We start from the raw sequence: 17,555 nt of genomic DNA on the forward strand, positions 1-17,555 counted from the left end.
TGTGTCAGAAAGCAGAGGGGATGGGGCATGGAAGGGGCCACAGGGAAGATGAATCCTTCCAGGGTACAATACTAGTGACCTACCTGCCTATAGCTCCACCCAGTCCATTCAAGCTAGGATGAACTGATTAGGTGACAGCTCTCAGAATCTAATTATTTCACCTGAATTAATACAGGAGCTTTGGGATATTGCCTCATATGTGAACCATAGCACTTAGTAAAGCTCAAAAATTTGTTTGGTTTCATCATTTTATTTTGACAGCAGTTTCTTATAGTATAAATACTATTTTTAGGTTCTAAAGTCTTCAGCTGCATTTTATAGAAATGTAGATAATCACTTTTATGAAAATACACAGAAAACCTTTGCTAATAAGTAGTTAGCAATGGCTTTCTTACCTTTTAACAAGTGACCATGAAAACTCTGTGAGGAAGATGTTTTGCAAATAGCCAGTTAGTACCTTTATACTTATTAATGTGAAATGATGAAAGATTTTTTTACTTATAAAACAATCTCTCAGCCATTTGACAGGATTAATAAAAGTGACTAAGGAAATCTACAAAATTAATGATACTTAACCTAAAAATGAGAGTTCAGAGTGGGTTAAGAATGGAATGTCCAAAGTAGAAAAGATTGTATTCCATACTTTTATAATTATATCAGAATGAATTCTGTGGTCATGTATAACTATAAAAAGGACTAATAAAATAAGAAAGAAATAAAAAAAAAGAATGGAATGTCCAGTGTGGTGATGATGATCTAGATCATGTTAATGAAATCTGTTCATGGAAGTCAATAGTCAAGTGCTAGCTACAATGGAACAAAATTCCTTTGCAAACTTGTTATCTAAAAGGAGACAGAAGTACTAATATCCACTTTATTTGTGGACCGAGAAAGACCTATTCTTTAAGAATGCTACATACTGTGGATCACGATTTTGTAATGCTTGGGATTGAACCCAGATGTGCTCTACTACTGAGCTACATTCCCAGGCCTTTTGTAAGTTTTTATTTTGAGACAGGATATTGCCAGGTTGCTCAGACTTACCTGGAATTTGTGATCTTTCTACCTCAGCCTCTGAGTTTCTGGGATTTCACCGTATCTATCTAATTTTTGTTCTAAAATACTGTATCTGTTTTTTTAAAATATTTTTAGTTATAGTTGAACATAATAACGATTTATTCTTTAATGTGGTACTGAGGATCAAACCCAGTGCCTCACACATGCAGGGCAAGTACTCTACCACTGAGCTACAACCCCAGCTCCACTGTATCTTTTTTAATTAACTTTTCCTGATAATGTGATGTAGCCAACAGTGCTTATCACCTGGGATATTGTAGTATAAAATGCAACAGTGGGAACAAAAGTAAATATTTTTTTGTTTGAAAGATTACATTGAAATGATTTTTATTAGAGTTGTTTTAGACAAAGGGGAATGAAGGGAAGAAAGTGGGGATAAGATTAGTAAAGACAGTGGAATAAATCTGATATACCTTTCTTGTTTACATATATGAATACACCACGGTGAATCTCAGTATTGTGTACATCCACAAGACTGGGTTCCTAATTAGAATAAGATATATTCTGTGCTTGTATAAATATATCAAAATATATTCTACTGTCATGTATAACTAAAAAGAATAAAATGATATTATGTGATTTATAAAATGGATTTCAAGGTTATCATTTAGAATCAGTGTGGCTTCACATCACATAAAATATTTTCAGAGTGGTTCTCATATATTATGGTTAGGTAACTCTTATAACATTATTTTATGTCTTAGTATGTGTCTAGGTTTCCATATTTTCTGGAAAAAATTCAGAACTTAGATATTAATGTAAGTAGATATAAATGATTAGCAGTTTATATGGCCATAGCTAATCAGAATTATAGTAATATAATAATAGTAGTAATATATTTATGTAAGTTTAAAACATTAAATATTTCATAACCATTTTCACAAATCAATTTTTATGGTTTACACTTTAAAATATAGTGTGCCTGTTACCCTAAATGCTGGTAGCCCAGTTTTGTATCCCTTTGGTTGGTGTTTTTGCTCATTTAAAAATTTTTTTGACTTCTTTATTTAGGCATTGTTTACATGTGACATTATTCTTAGGGGAAAAATAACTGTAAATTAAGATGAATATAATTAATAATTATGCAGATCCTTTGTTTATTCAAGTATTTAGTGCTATGTTATTTGGGTAGGAACTAAAAAATTGATACTTTATAAGATATGTGTGATAAGTGATATACCTGAAGAAATATGTGATACTATGGAAACATAGAAAAACTATTTAATTTTTAAATTTTGATCCTATTTTAAAAGTTGGATGTGAGGCCAGGTATCCCTGGCAACCATCATTCTACTTTCAGTTTTTTGACTACTCTTAGTAAATGATTTTACTCAGTATTTGTCTTTTTGGTGACTTTTACTATTTCATTTAGTATAATACCAACAAAGTTAATCTGTGTTGTAGCATATGTCAAAATTTCCTTTTTTAAATAGAACTGAATAGCATTCTATCATATGAATACACATTTTACTTATTCCTTCATCTGTTGGTAGATGCTTTGGCTTGTTTCTGCATTTTAAATAATTGTAAATAATGCTATCATGAATGTGAAAATGTGTGTTTGAGACCATGCTTTTAGTTGTTTTGGTTCGAGAATATACCCAGAAGTGGAATTACTGCATTATATGGTAATCCAATTTTTAATTTTTACTATTTTCCACAGTCGCTGTACTATTTTACATTTCCACTGAAAGTACACATGGATTTCAGTCTCTCAACATCATAGCCAACATTTAATATTATTATTATTATTTTTGATAGTTAGCCATCCTACTGATGCGAGATAGTATTACCTTGTAGTTTCATTTATATTTCCTTAATGATTAAGTTAAAGTTAAAACAATACAAGCTTTTAAATTTTTTTTTCAAATGTATTCATTTTTAAATCATGTAGAAAATAAAAAGTGGTGTTACAAATGGAATATTGACTTTTATAATTTCCCATGTTTTATTTGTATTGAGATCTGTATTTATTCATATGACTTTGAGTTACTATCTAGTGTTCTTGTTTTACCTTGCAGGACTCCCTTGAACATCTTCCTCCCTCCCTCCCTCCCTCCTTTTCTCCTTCCCTTTTTCTCCCTCCCTCCTTCCTTTTTTCCCTCCCTCCTTTTCTCCCTCCCTCCCTCCCTCCCTCCCTCCTTTTCTCCCTCCCTCCCTCCCTCCCTCCCTCCTTTTCTCCCTCCCTCCTTTTCTCCCTCCCTCCCTCCCTCCTTTTCTCCCTGCCTTTCTCCCTCCCTCTGTCCTTCCTTCCTTTTCTCCCTCCCTCCTGTTTTTCCTATCACTAGGGATTTAACCCTGGGGCTCTATACTGTAGAGGTACATCCTTAGTCCTATTTTGTTTTCTTATGGGACCGGGACTTACTAAATTGTGAAGGTCTTGCTAAGTTGCTGAGGCTGTCCTTGAATCTGTGATCCTCCTGTCTCAACCTCCTGAGACACTGGGATCACAGGTGTAAGCCACTTCATACTTCATTTCTTATAGGGCATGTATAGTGATATCTTAATTTCTCAATTTCAAAGAACAGTTTTGCTAAGTATAGGAGTCTTGGTTGCTCCCCCACCCCCACATTGCCTTCCCAACTCCAAAATTTCTGATTAGAAATCTGCTAATAATCTTATTAAGGATCCATTGAATGTAATGTATTTCTTTTTTGTTTTACCTTGCAGGATTTAATGCTTTTAGATTCTCTCTTTGTCTATAGCTTGTGAAAATGTGGTTATAATGTTTCTTGGTGTGAGTCTGACTTCATCTTTAAGTTTATTGTTTTTTGGCTGTTACATATTCATGTCTTTCATCAAATTTGGGACGTTTTCAGTCATTATTTCTTCAGATATTCTCTCTGCTCCTATTCCACCCCCATTCTTCTTGCCTATGTTCATCTCTTTGCGGGTTTCTTATTATCAGCCTTTGTTTTCTTTAGTCTTTTTTCTTTTTGTTCCTCAGACTCTGTATTTTCCATTGTCCTAAGCTCGATGACTCTTTGTTTTGACTGCTCAAATCTGCCTTCAACTCTCTAGTTAATTTTTCATTTCACTATTATGTATTTGAGCTCCAGAATTTATTTTTAGTTTCTTTTTAGGTTTTGTCTTTACTAAATGTTCCATTTTGTTCATACATTGTTTTTCTGTCTTTTTCTAATGTGTCTCCTAGAAGATCATTTTCAGAGATAGTTTTTGTTGATATTTTTAGTGTCCATTTACCTCCACTCTCCCCCCATTTACCCTCCCTATTCTGGAGGTATATAAGTATATATATTGATTATATAAGTGACCCTGGGTAGTGTGATGTGTGCTTTATCCAGAATTCACCCACTCCCACCTTTCTGACCCCTCTGCCCATCCCCACATCCCTTTAACCCTTCTTGTGATCCACTTGACTCCATTCTCCCCCATTTTCCCTCCCCACTCTAATCAATAAATCTTGATTACTTCAGGTAATATTGATATTAATAATGAAGTTTGTTTTGTCACTGGAGTTGCTATTGGTTGCTTTATTATTATGAGCTACTGGTGGAATAAATTAATTGATTCCCTGGAGGTGTTTTGGGTAGTTAAGTGACCCTGGGTTGTATGATGTGTGCTTGGTCATACTTTTCTTTTGTTGTGTGTGTGTGATTGTTGTTGTTGTTGTTGAAAAGTGAATATTTGGCTCTAATAATGTAACTAGCAACCAGATTCTCCTTTCTCTCAGACTTTGGTGTATTTGGGGTTTTTTTGTTTGTTGTATGCTGTCTCTGTGTCCAGATTCAGCCCACTTAAGATCTTATCAGGTGTTCCCTGTGCCTTTTCATGGACATGTAGAGTAACTTTCCAGTTTTCTGCCCATATATAATGGTTCCCATCTTTTAAATCTGAAGTTCCTTCAGATGGAGGGGAAAGGGACCTGCAATAATTTAAGAAGTATGGCAGTAGTCTCCTGCTTGTTTATTTTTACCTTTGTGATTAAAGCATTGGTCAGCAAACAGTTCCCTGATACTTGGAGGAAGAGTCCTTTTTGTCCACTCTGACTCTAGCATGCTGTTTGCAAGCTCTTACAAGAATATGTACACAATTGCCTACCAGCACCTTAAGTAGCTCCTTCTATGCTGAGGTGAAATGACCAAAATTAATTAATTGAAATTTACCATGCAAGCCTTTCCCTGGAAATTGCAAGCCATCAATAGAATCCAGCTGAACACATTCCAAGATCCCCCAAGAGATACCTGACATCACAGACAGTACAAGTTTTGCTTTCCACAGTTTCAGTTACCCATAATCAGTCAAAACGCAAAAATATTAAATAGAAAATTCTAGAAGTAAATAGTTGAAATGATGGAATCTCTTTTATTAATAGTATATGTTATAAATTTTCCATGTTCTTATTTAATATATATATATATATATGTAAGGGAGAACGTATATTTAGGCTTTGGTACTATCTGTGATTACAGGTATCTTCTAGGGGATCTTGGAATATATTCCTCATGGATAAGGCAGTGCTGTTGTAGTTATATTAGATATATTTAGCCAATGCCGTTGTCTGTGTGGGAAGACACAGTATTTGTGCTTCCCCAGCTGCCATCTTCTTCTAAATATTATTTCTCAACATGATTTTTAATGAGCTCATAGACTTGCATTGAATAGTTGTAACATAATTTATTTTACCCATTTCCAGTTGTTTGTTAAATTAGCTTTAGCTAATTTGGGGGGGTTAGTTAACATTTTTAGAGATTTTCACACACATTTAATTGTTTTCTTCTGTCCTTGTTAATCAGAAACCTTGACCAGAAAGATAGAAAAAAATATTATTAAGTATAATGACATTTTTTTTTAAAGGTGCTCTTTAGCTGATTCTGGAGCTTTTGTATGTGAACCCTCCCACCCCCAAGTGATGAGAATTTTGTAGAATCTTCACCCTTTGGCTTGGGTATCTGGCCTCCTTGATTAATTCTATATTTTATTTATGATGAGTCTGTCTTTTTTGTGTTTTGACCTGTTTTACTTTGTATTACAAGAACCAGTCTCTCCTGCTTCTTCACTCCTAAATCTATCACTCATAAAGAATCTTGAAGTCATATTTATTTTCCTCTTTCTTATAAACTGCACATGTATTCTATCATGTCATGTATCAGCTGTACTCTGAAATGTTGTCTGGAAAATCTCATCTCTGCTAAGTACTTAGAATTTTATACTGCTTGAAGACATCGTTATCTCTTGCATGGTTTATTGAAGCAACCTCCTGAAACAATCTCCTAGTTTTTGTCCTTTGCTTTCCAAATACAGAGTGATTATTTTAGTATATAATGTGACTCATAATCAGTGTTTTGCTTAATATCCTCCTGTTTCTATTTCCTAATTCTTGTTGAAAGGCAAAAATTCTTAACACTACTTAAAAGGTACAATGTAACATAGTTTTTTTCTTCCTCTCTAACTTGCTCTCTTTTCATTCTTTACCTGCTTATTCTACTCCAGCCTTGTTGGCTTACTTAATAAAGCTCACTAAGAACATACATATCTCTGGGACTTTGTGTTTGTTCTTCTCACCAACTAAAATGTTCTTACGAATAACTGTTTAGAACCTTATCAATGAGGTTTTCCCTAATGGTCTTATTTTAAAAGTCTAGTATATTTTAACCTTTCTTTGTGTTTAATTTTTCTCCTTACCATCTATTATTCAACACATAGTATGTTTTGTCATATGTTTATTGTTGTCTCCTCCTACCTGAATGTATGCCACTTAATGGTAAGGATTTTAGTTTAGTTTTGTTATGTTTATGTCCATTGCTAGAAAAATAATTGACATGTAGTTGCTGCTAAGGAGTTATTTTAAAATCAATGAATGAATGTGTCCTCCTGCATTTTTGTTTGTGTTATTGCTTATTTAATTTTCTGGAAGCTTTTTGTTATTAAGTTTGCTTTCTCAATGTTTATTTTTATAGCATATTATTTTATAAATGGAACATTTTCTCTTCTCTTGAAGAATATTACTCGCAGCCCCCCCGCCAAAAAAAAAAAAAAAAAACCCAGATATTTTTCATGCCTGGACTGGTCATTCGTTAAGTTGTTATGTCTTAATTATTTTGGTTTCTGTTTCATACTAAGAATTTTCCTCAGGCATCTACTGAACATTGGTCAACTATTTTTAACACACTGGAAAGCTCTTGGGAATCTCCGATTAATTTGGGTGGGTGATATCAATTCCTGGAACAATCGGTATTTGGTTTTTGGCTAGTCAGAGTCTCCACAGGAAAAAAAAAATTTAAATATTTATTTTTTAGGTATAGATAGACACAACATAATACCTTTATTTTTATGTGGTGCTGAGGATCGAACCCAGTCCCCTGCCCGTGCTAGGCAAGCGCTCTACCGCTGAGCCACATCCCAGCCCTTCTCCACAAAAATTTATTCTTTATTCCTGGCATATATAATTCCAGTGGTTAGCATTCTGTTTGGGTAAGAAGACTAAGAACCTCTATTTTCAGTATTGCCCTTAACTTCTATATAGTACTACTATCCATTCTTGTGCGTAGTGCTGCCTAGTTCACAGGGCTTTGTTTTATACCCTGCCTATGTAAAGAAGCAACAACCAAAGCCTGAGAAAGCAATATGCTTTCTATATACAAAGATGTATTGCTGTTTTTTCTTAGTATATTTTATTCTTAAGTGTTAATTCTTTAAAATTTATGTTATTACTGTTTTTATGGGCTTTTGGAAATATCCAAACATGTGTACAATTTATCTTTACCTTAAAAGCCCTTTGATAATTTTACATGTTTTGTTCATTCTTATTTCCCTAATGCCTATAATAGTGTTCAACCCCTAGCAAAAGGGCTATATGAGTGGTGTGTGTGTGACCAAGATCCCAGGGAAAAATTAGATATTCCATTGAATGGTATGGCCTGTTAGGATTGTAAATTCCTGTGGTAGCTTTGGAAGTTCTAGTCTAAGAAAGAGAAAAGCCATTGTTATTATTTATTGATTAATAGCAATTATTTAAAGATATGAGTAACACCTACATGACATTTGTATGTGAATGTGCCAGAACCCACAGAAACTTTTCTGAATTGAGAAAAGATTAATCCTATTGATGGATAATCATTTTCTGATGTCTTAGCATTTTTTTTGAATCTTTTCTTTTGGGGGTGTGTGTGTTGTGCTGGGGATTGAACCTAGGGCCTTGTGAATGTAAGGCAAGCACTTTACCAACTGACCTATATCCTCAGCCCAGCATTTTTTTGAATCTTTAGTCTTTAATGTTTTATTTGACTTATTTTGTCAGTGTAGAGGGCATTAATTAGCGATATCTTAATTCACTAATGAAAAATATACTGTATATTTTTTTACAGTGATACATTTGATATTGCCTGGAATGTCAGAACTGGGATTCACCATAGCAGATTACCAAGTAGCACCTCCTTGCGTGATAAAGATGGGATATTTGCTAATTCAGCTAGCAGTAAACTACTGGAAAGAGCCCATGGAATTCTCACGTCAGTATTGATGAATAATATGGATTGTTTTGTTATGATTGGTTTATAATTTTTGGCTGCAAAAATGGGAAATGGTGAAGTATTATTTTCATGAGTATAATTTTTGGTGGGGGTCATACTGGGGATTGAACTCAAGGTCACTCCACCATTGAGCCATATCCCCAGCCCTATTTTTTGTTAATTTAAAGACAGGGTCTCACATAGTTACTTAACATGTCACTTTTGCTGAAGCTGGCTTTGAGCTTTCGATCCTTCTGCCTCAGCCTCCCGAGCTGCTGGGATTACAGGCATGTACCACTGCACCTGGCTCATGAGTATAATTTTGATAGATATGTTCCACAAAGCATACAGTCAGTATTTAGAACATGAATCTAACACATTATTACATTGGTGGTTTTGCTGTTTCAGTTTTCCATATCACCAAAATAATTATGGAGATGATTATTGCTTTTGACAGATCTCACATCTTAAAGAAAGAAAAAACTTAGTTTTTGTTTATTTTAGAATTCCCAGTTGTTACTGCAATAATTAATCTTCTTTAAAAACATTTTTTGTAGTTGTAGATGGACAGAATAATATTTAGTCTTTAATTCTGAAAGTCTTAATAGTTGGGCAGGACATACATTATAAATGGAGTGATACCATATATAGTAGTATATAACATTTATCTAAGCCTACCATTCCTTTTTACCTGACCATAGCACTGGTTTGAGGATACAGATATATAATCATGCATGTGGTACCAGTAAAAAGTTTTTAGTTACCAGCATTAACAAATTTCAGATGCTTAGGAAGAGGTGTGAAAAAAATGATTCCTTAATCCCTAAGTCCTTGCTTAACAGTATTAATAGACTAATATAGGCCTTGCTCTGTTCCAGAAATGTGTAGTAACTCTTTTAATTCTCACAACAGTTTTAAGAGGTAGGCGGTATTATCACCATAATTTGACATTATAACAATGAAAATCAAGGCTTATAGAAATTAAAATTATACCTTAATAGGTGACATTGGACTTTATTCTCTATTTCAAGATATAGGTATGATGCTGAGCTTTTGAATAAGAAAAAGAATGGAATAATTATTCTTTTTTTTTTTTTAAAAAAAGTTGAAGTAAAACAGGAATCTTCTGCATTTTTTTTATAACTTTATTTTATTTGTTTATTTATTTTTATGTGGTGCTGAGGATCAAACCCAGTACCTCACATGTGGTAGACAATTGCTCCACCTCTGAGCCACAACCGCAGCCCCTAATTTTTCATTTGAGACATTGTTTTGCTGAAAAATGTATTTTTGAAAGATTTATGAAATTTAGGCACTTCATTTATAATTCTGAAATGTCAGAAATCTTTTGTAGTTAACAGGAAAGTGGATGCCCTACTTACATCCAAGAAAATGAAACTGTACTTTAGATTGGACAATATTGCACTAATAATGATCAGACTTCCCCCTTTTCCTTTCTTACCCTTCTTAAAAGCATCTGCTTTATTGAACCAGGTAATATTTTCATATAGAGGATCTGTGTTCTTAGAAATGGGTAATACATTGCTTGATTAGAGACCCTGAAATCATTCACCCCTACAGTATCAAGTAACAAGTATCTTATCTTCTTAGGAGAAACAAAAACTTCAAATCCAAGCCTGCTCTTCCAAAGGTGAGTTTTGTGGGAAAAAAAAATTTTTTTTTGTTAGTAGTCTCTTAAATACTGCACTGCTTATTTTTTAAAATTTCTCATTCAAGCAATCATGATTAAAGATGAAGAATGCCTTATTAAGAGCCAAGATAGGGAGTATATATACTTAGCTGAATCCATTTAAGAAATAACATTGAGTTCATCTATTCCTCCCATGTTCCCTCTCCCTATCCCACTATGAATCAGCCTCCTTATATCAAAGAAGACATTCTGCATTTGGTTTTTTGGGATTGGCTAACTTCACTTAGCATTATCTTCTCTGACTTCATCCGTTTATCTGTAAATGCCATGATTTTATTCTTTTTTTATTGCTGAGTAATATTCCATTGTGTGTATATACCACATTTTTTTTTTTTAATCCATTCATCTATTGAAGGGCATCTAGGTTGGTTCCACAGTTTAGCTATTGTGAATTGTGCTGCTATAAACAATGATGTGGCTATGTCCCTGTAGTAGGCTGTTTTTAAGTCCTTTGGGTGTAAACTGAAGAGAGGGATAGTTGGGTCAAATGGTGGTTCCATTCCCAATTTTCCAAGAAATCTCCATACTGTTTTCCATATTGGCTGCACCAATTTGCAGTCCCATCAGAAGTGTATGAGTGTACCTTTCCCCCCACATTCTCAACAACTCTTATTGTTGTTGTTTGTCTTCATAATAGCTGCCTTTCTGACAGGAGTGAGATGAAATCTTAAGAGTGGTTTTGATTTGCATTTCTGTAGTTGCTAGTGATGATGAACATTTTTTCATGTATTTGTTGATTGACTTACATAATCTTCTGAGAAGTGTCTCTTCAGGTGCTTGGTCCATTTAAAATTGATTGGGTTATTTGTTTGTTTGTTTTTGGTGTTTAGCTTTTTGGATTCTTTATGAGTTCATTTGTACCCTAGAGATTAGTGCTACATCTGATGTGTGAGGGGTAAAGATTTGCTCCCAAGATGTAGGCTCTCTATTCACCTCACAGATTGTTTCTTTTGCTTAGAGCTTTTTAGTTTGAGTCCATCCCATTTATTGATTCTTGATTTTAATTCTTGCACCACCGGATTCTTATTAAGGAAGTTGGGGCCTAATCCCCCATGATGGAGATCAGGGCCTACATTTTTGTCTATGAGATACAGGGTCTCTGGTTTTATTCCTAAGTCCTTGATCCACTTTGAGTTGAGTTTTGTGCATAGTGAGAGAGAGAGGTTTACTTTCATTTTGTTGTATATGTACTTTTAGTTTTCCCACACCATTTGTTGAAGAGGCTTTCTTTTCTCCAATGCATGTTCTTGGCACCTTTGTTTAATATAAGATAATTGTAGTTTTGTGGGTTAGTCTCTGTAGTGTCCTCTATTCTGTACCATTGGTCTACCAGTCTGTTTTGGTGCCAGTACCATGCAGTTTTTGTTACTGTTGCTCTGGAGTATAGTTTAAGGTCTGCTATAGTGATGCCACCTGCTTCAGAATCTTCCTACTAAGGATTGCTCTGGCTATTCTGGGTCTCTTATTTTTCCAGATGAATTTCACGATTGCTTTTTTTATTTCTATGAGGAATGTCATTGGAATTTTGATCAGAATTGGATTAAATCTATATAGTGCTTTTGGAAGTTTGGTCATTTTGATAATATTAATTCTACCTATCCAAGAGCAAGATAGATCTTTCCATCTTCTAAGGTCTTCTTTGATTTCTTTCTTTAGGGTTCTGTATTTTCATTATTAGATCTTTCAACTCTTGCATTAAGCTGATTCCCAGGTTTTTTTTTTTTTAAGATACTGCAAATGGGGTAGTTTTCCTTTCTGAGGATTTGTCACTGATATACAGAAATGCCTTTGATTTATGGATATTGATTTTATATCTTGCTACTTTGCTGAATTCATTCACTAGTTCTAGAAGTTTTCTGGTGGAACTTTTTAGGGTCTTCCAGGTATAGAATCATATCCTGAGCAAGTAGTGCCAATTTGAGTTCTTCTTTTCCTATGTGTATTCCTTTAATTTCTTTCGTCTAATTGCTGTGGCCAGTGTTTCAAGAACTATGTTAAATAGAAGTGGTGAAAGAGGGCATCCCTGTCTTGTTCCAGTTTTTATAGGGAATGCCTTTAATTTTTCTCCATTTAGAATGATGTTGACCTGGGGCTTAGCATAGATAGCCTTTATGATGTTGAGATATGTTCCTGTTATCCCTAGTTTTTCTAGTGTTTTGAACATAAAGCGGTGCTATATTTTGTCAAATGGTTGTTCTGCATCTATTGAGATGATCATATGATTTTTATCTTTAAGTATATAGATGTGATGAATTACATTTATTGATTTCTGTAAATCTCTAATGAACCTAGATGCAAAAATTCTCAATAAAATTCTGGCAAATCACATACAAAAACATATCAAAAAGCTTGTGCACCATGATCAAGTGGGATTCATCCCAGGGATGCAAGGTTGGTTCAACATACGGAAATCAATAAATGCACTGTTTTTTTCATTCTCTTCAAATAGGTAACTTAATATTGAACTTCATATCATAGCCAATATGGATATGTTCTGTTTTAAAAAACCAGGCATTACTTAAAAAGTATGGATGCTAGAGAAGGATTCAGAAGAAGGGATGACATCTAGGTTGGGTTTTGTAATATATAAAAATTCAAGGTGCTCTTCCATCAAAACCTTTGGTATGAGTCAACAGTCAACATTTAGTTTTTACATTTGCATCTCTATGTGACATATACATGCTCCCTTTTGATAATAATTCAGTTATGTTAGTTTGTGGCAAGGAAGTGACCCCTTGAAATGAGGAGACAGCTTTTATGATCTTAGATTTATCCTATATGACTATAGCTTTGTAATGACAGTACTTCTTTTTTTTTTTTTCTCCTCTCATAACTTGAAAGTGTCACTTCTATTAAATCTTCTTTTCTAACATGTTTTATTTTTTTGGTTATATTCTTTCAATGACTGGTCATTGCCCTTGTTTCTACTTTGATAATCTGTTTGTATCTTATACTTCATATCAAAATGATGTTAATGTTTGGCTCCCCTTGTAAATTTTTATAGTCACAGGCTCAAAACTATTTTTATTGTCCATTTGAGTCCTGTTTAATAGCATTAGAAATATCTTAGTCTATCCAGGCTACAAAATACCTTAGACTGGTTCATTTATAAGCAAAAAATTTATTGCTCACAAAGGGCTAACAGATTTGATGTCTAATGAGGGCCTCTTCTTCATGGATGGCACCTCCTATATGTCCTAACATGGTGGAAGGGGTAAACAAGTTCCCTTGGTATTCTTTTATAGGAGCACTAGTTTTGTTCATGAGAGTGGAGACTTCATGATTTAATCACCTCCAAAAGTCTCACTTCTTTATTCTATCACATTGTGAATATTGTTTTATTATATAAATTTTGAAGCTGTCAAATATTCAGACTGCAGCAGGCAGTATCTTACTAGTCTTTATGTGTACAAGCACCTTACATAGAATCAATAAATAATTGTTGAAAACAATGAACTAAGCAGTGACAACGGAATTGAGAAAGGAATAAAGTAGATAATTAACAAAAGCTCTATGAATGGATTTAATTTCCGTCTTTTTCTGTTTAGATCTATGGCCCTTTTTCTTTTGTCATTTTAATAAATCTTAGTAATATTTGAGTTAATTACTCTTTAATATCCTAGGAATCTATACTTATATGCAGTGTTTCTCTAGTAGTCAGAATGACAGCTGCTGTGTAGTAATCACTGTGACTATTTGGTGATTTGTCAGGTTATTGTGAGTTTTATGAGCAGAGGTCTGATCCTTAGTTGCTGAGGAAAAAATTTTGAAAATTCACTAGTAGGTAACCATTTGTTAAATTATTTAAAATTAGTTTATAATTTTGAATACCTACTACATACCAGTTGAGTATAGAGTATTTGGGAAATACAGTGAGAGGCCTTGTTTGCTCAAAGCTTTTGTTCTGGAGAAGAAAAAGACAATATACAAAAATATAAATGGAAAGATAAATTAGATAGTTTGATATTATTTACAGTGAGGAAAATTAAATGACATAATTGACAGAGGTAGGCAACTGTTTTGATTCTTAAGTGAAAACATCCTGAGAAAATTATATTTAAATTGAAAGCCAAGTAAAAACTAAGCCTTGTGAATGGTCTGGCTGTATAGTACTCCAAGCAGATGAACAGGTTGGAAAGACTCCAGGGCAGGAATTAATGTGTATTTAAAAAATATTTTTACAAAAAACTCTTTTAACAGGGAGGAAGGGGAGTAGAGGAAGTATGGGTGGAAAAGATGGTGGAATGAGATGGACATAATTATCCTAGGTACAGTATGACTGCACATGGTGCGATGCTACACCATGTACAATCAGAAAAATAAAAAGTTCTGCTGCAGTTGTGTACAATGAGTCAAAATTCATTCTGCTGTCATATATACCTAATTAAAGTAAGGATTAAAAAAATTATTTAAGATATTGTCTTAGTTGTTTTATGTAGTCTACATGTATTTTTTATACAATGACAAACACAGCAATTATGTATGCTATATTATTAATATTATAACAATTATAACTTTAAATATAGATTTTTAGATTATAAAAGTGAAAATTTATTTCTAAGGCCATTTTCTTTTTCTTCCCCCTCCCTAAGTAGTGTTTTGTTTTGTTTTGTTTTCCCTCTCTTTTTTTGATGTTGGTGGGGATCAAAACACATAATTGCTAGGCAAGTATTCTACCAATGAGCTATATCTACAGCCCCTTCCACAGTATTTTAAATTCGCAGGGGATCATTTTAGGCTTCATTACTGATTTGTTTTTATTTAAGGATAACTTGTGTATTATTCTAGTTGAATCTTGACCAGTATATAAAATTGTTTTTTTTTTTGTGAATATGCAGTGGATTTTCTTATGAGAATTAAAGATGCAAGTAAAATTAAAACCCTCCAAAGTTTATCACATATGCCATTTTATACATATATTGTTACTTTACATGACTTTTATTTATTTATTTTGTTGGCTATACTTTGTGTGCTACCATTGAGCTACATTCCCAGCTCTTTACATAACTTTTTTTTTTAAATGTTAGTAATGATTGCAAATATTTTTCCATGTCAGCAAATACAGGTTTGTATCACCTTTATGTGCACTATAATATTTGGTTATGTGAATGAAACATACTTTATTTAATCATATGTCTTTTCATAATTTTTCACTATGTTTTGAAGTACATTGCCTTAGAAATCTTGTTTGATAAGCAACCCAGAAGGGAACTTGCTTATCAGGAAGGTTTTACTAATTAATATTCTCAATGACTGTGTCTGTCTGCCTACTTCCCATTTATTTGAATATAAGTGAGACTGAATAATTGTCTTTGTGTTACTTGACATTTTTATTTCATTTGAAATTTGCCTATTCAGGTCTTTTCATTTTTGTGTGTGTCATGTATGTGACACAAAAACTTTTAAAAATTTAAAAGTTCTTTATATATATGGATAATAAGCCTTTGACACTTGTTGGAAATAATGTTAATTCAAGTTGTTTAAAATGTGTGCTGTCTTTTTTCTACTTGAGAGTTTCAATATTTTGATGTTTATATTGTCAAAATTTGCATTTTATCAATTTGCCATGTTTTCATTCAATCTTGTGATTTTCATAAAATAAGATCTTTACTACTTTTTAATTGATCTAGGAGATCAGAAACCTTGCCAGCACACCTGTTGCTTCTAGGCACACACCGCCTATGGAATTTGGAAGAAGCTCTTAACAACTGTTCTAGGGATAAACTGTGATTATAATAATTGTAGTGATAGTACAGATGTCCTTTTCTATATTTCTGGGACTTCAGAAAATTAAAGTTATCTTTTATGTGCTTTTTTGCCAGCAGAAATAGATTTAGTAGCCAGAGTCTCTGCTTCAGTTGTATCTTCCCAGTCTCACATGTGGATATTTGATTGACAAACTTAAATCATATCCAGAACTCTAGATATAGTAGAGTCTGGAGATTTTTGTTGTTTAATTTTTAGGTTCTTAACTTTTGGAGGAAGGAAAATGAAATAGATATTAAATATCAAATTTCCAATTTTATCACAGTCATGAGGTACGATGAATGATTGTATGGATAGGAAATTAGGAAAACTCTCTGAGCATTTTTTTTTATTCTTAGATTAATATGAAGAATTTATTTTTTGCCCCTCTTTTTCAGCACTTGCTGGAGGTAAATTCTTTGAAGCATTTAACAAGATTGACCCTACAGGATCGCATAACTAAGTCTCTTCTTCATTTGCACAAGAAGAAAAAGCCTCCCAGCATCAGTGCCCAGTTTCAGGTTATTTCCAATTTTGCTTATCTCTATAGTACTACAGACAAATTGTGGGTTGGAAGGGTATTTCATTTTAGATAATTCTGTCTGTAGTCAAACTTTTCTGTATCCTGTGAAGGGATCACTTGCTTTCTTTTTTAAATAGAAAAAGAGAATAATACCAAGGAGCCAAATAACTTACTGTGTGCTAGTAAGCTTAAATAAAAAGCAATGGTTATAATGAAACAGCTGCAAGAATTTTTTAAAAAGATCCTTTATTTGTAATCATATGCATTAGTGTCATTTAGTTGTGAAGCAACTAAAGTGTTACTTGAGCAGGCCTTGGTGCTGTCTACACACTGTAGAGTCTAGTTCTTTGTAGATTTAGAAAAACAAAGATAAATGGGTTATAGCATCCCCACCCCACCCCCCCAAAAAAATAGTCAAGTGGTAAACACTGCTGTGAGATGGTATCAGAATTTATTAATGTATAACATAAATAGGAGCATAATCAGACTTGGTACAATTGTTTGGTCATTAGCACTCTTCCCCCTGATTAGCACATCAACATGAGAAGCCAAATTTTGATCTAAAGGCAATTTTGGTAAGGGAACATTAATACCATGATTGTACAGTATAAAATCATTGTACTGCTAAGTATCCTTTTTTATGCTGCCTTTTGTTCCTTGGATATAAATATCATTCTTTCTTTTTTTTTTTTTTTTTGGTTAAATGAATGACCACAGTTGTTGTTTTTAACTTTATTTTTTTCATTTATTTACTTTTTTTTTATGTGATGTTGAGGATTGAACCCAATGCCTCATACATGCTAAGCAAGTGTTCTACCACTGAACCACAACCCCAGCCTTATAAATATCATTCTTACACCAAAGAGCAACTATGAAAAAATTATACTCATAATCCTATCTTGTCCTTCACTCCCTCTTTCAGAAATTTCAGATATTCTCAACTTATATTCATTTATATTTAATTTTTGCAGAAGGATCATCTTTAATACTTCTAATACATTGTCAAATTATAATAAAAGTAGTTAAT

At 33.3% G+C, this 17,555-nt stretch overlaps 1 protein-coding gene across 1 annotated transcript in view; it reads left to right on the plus strand.

Moving 5' to 3' along the window:
* The window catches only part of LOC124080573 (unconventional myosin-IXa-like), a gene marked incomplete at its 5' end in the record, with an annotated part of 209,726 nt that overhangs the window by 96,626 nt on the left and 95,545 nt on the right, over positions 1 to 17,555 (plus strand). Inside the window, 3 exons of the mRNA XM_058573300.1 lie at positions 8,406 to 8,549; positions 10,161 to 10,200; positions 16,404 to 16,526. Of these exons, the coding sequence (XP_058429283.1) occupies positions 8,406 to 8,549; positions 10,161 to 10,200; positions 16,404 to 16,526 (307 nt within the window). The remainder of the gene's footprint in view (positions 1 to 8,405; positions 8,550 to 10,160; positions 10,201 to 16,403; positions 16,527 to 17,555) is intronic.

Source organism: Marmota monax, unplaced genomic scaffold, assembly GCF_021218885.2.
Source record: "Marmota monax isolate L192 unplaced genomic scaffold, Marmota_monax_Labrador192_F-V1.1 WCK01_AAM20220418_F8-fsc00078, whole genome shotgun sequence".
Taxonomy (NCBI): domain Eukaryota; kingdom Metazoa; phylum Chordata; class Mammalia; order Rodentia; family Sciuridae; genus Marmota; species Marmota monax.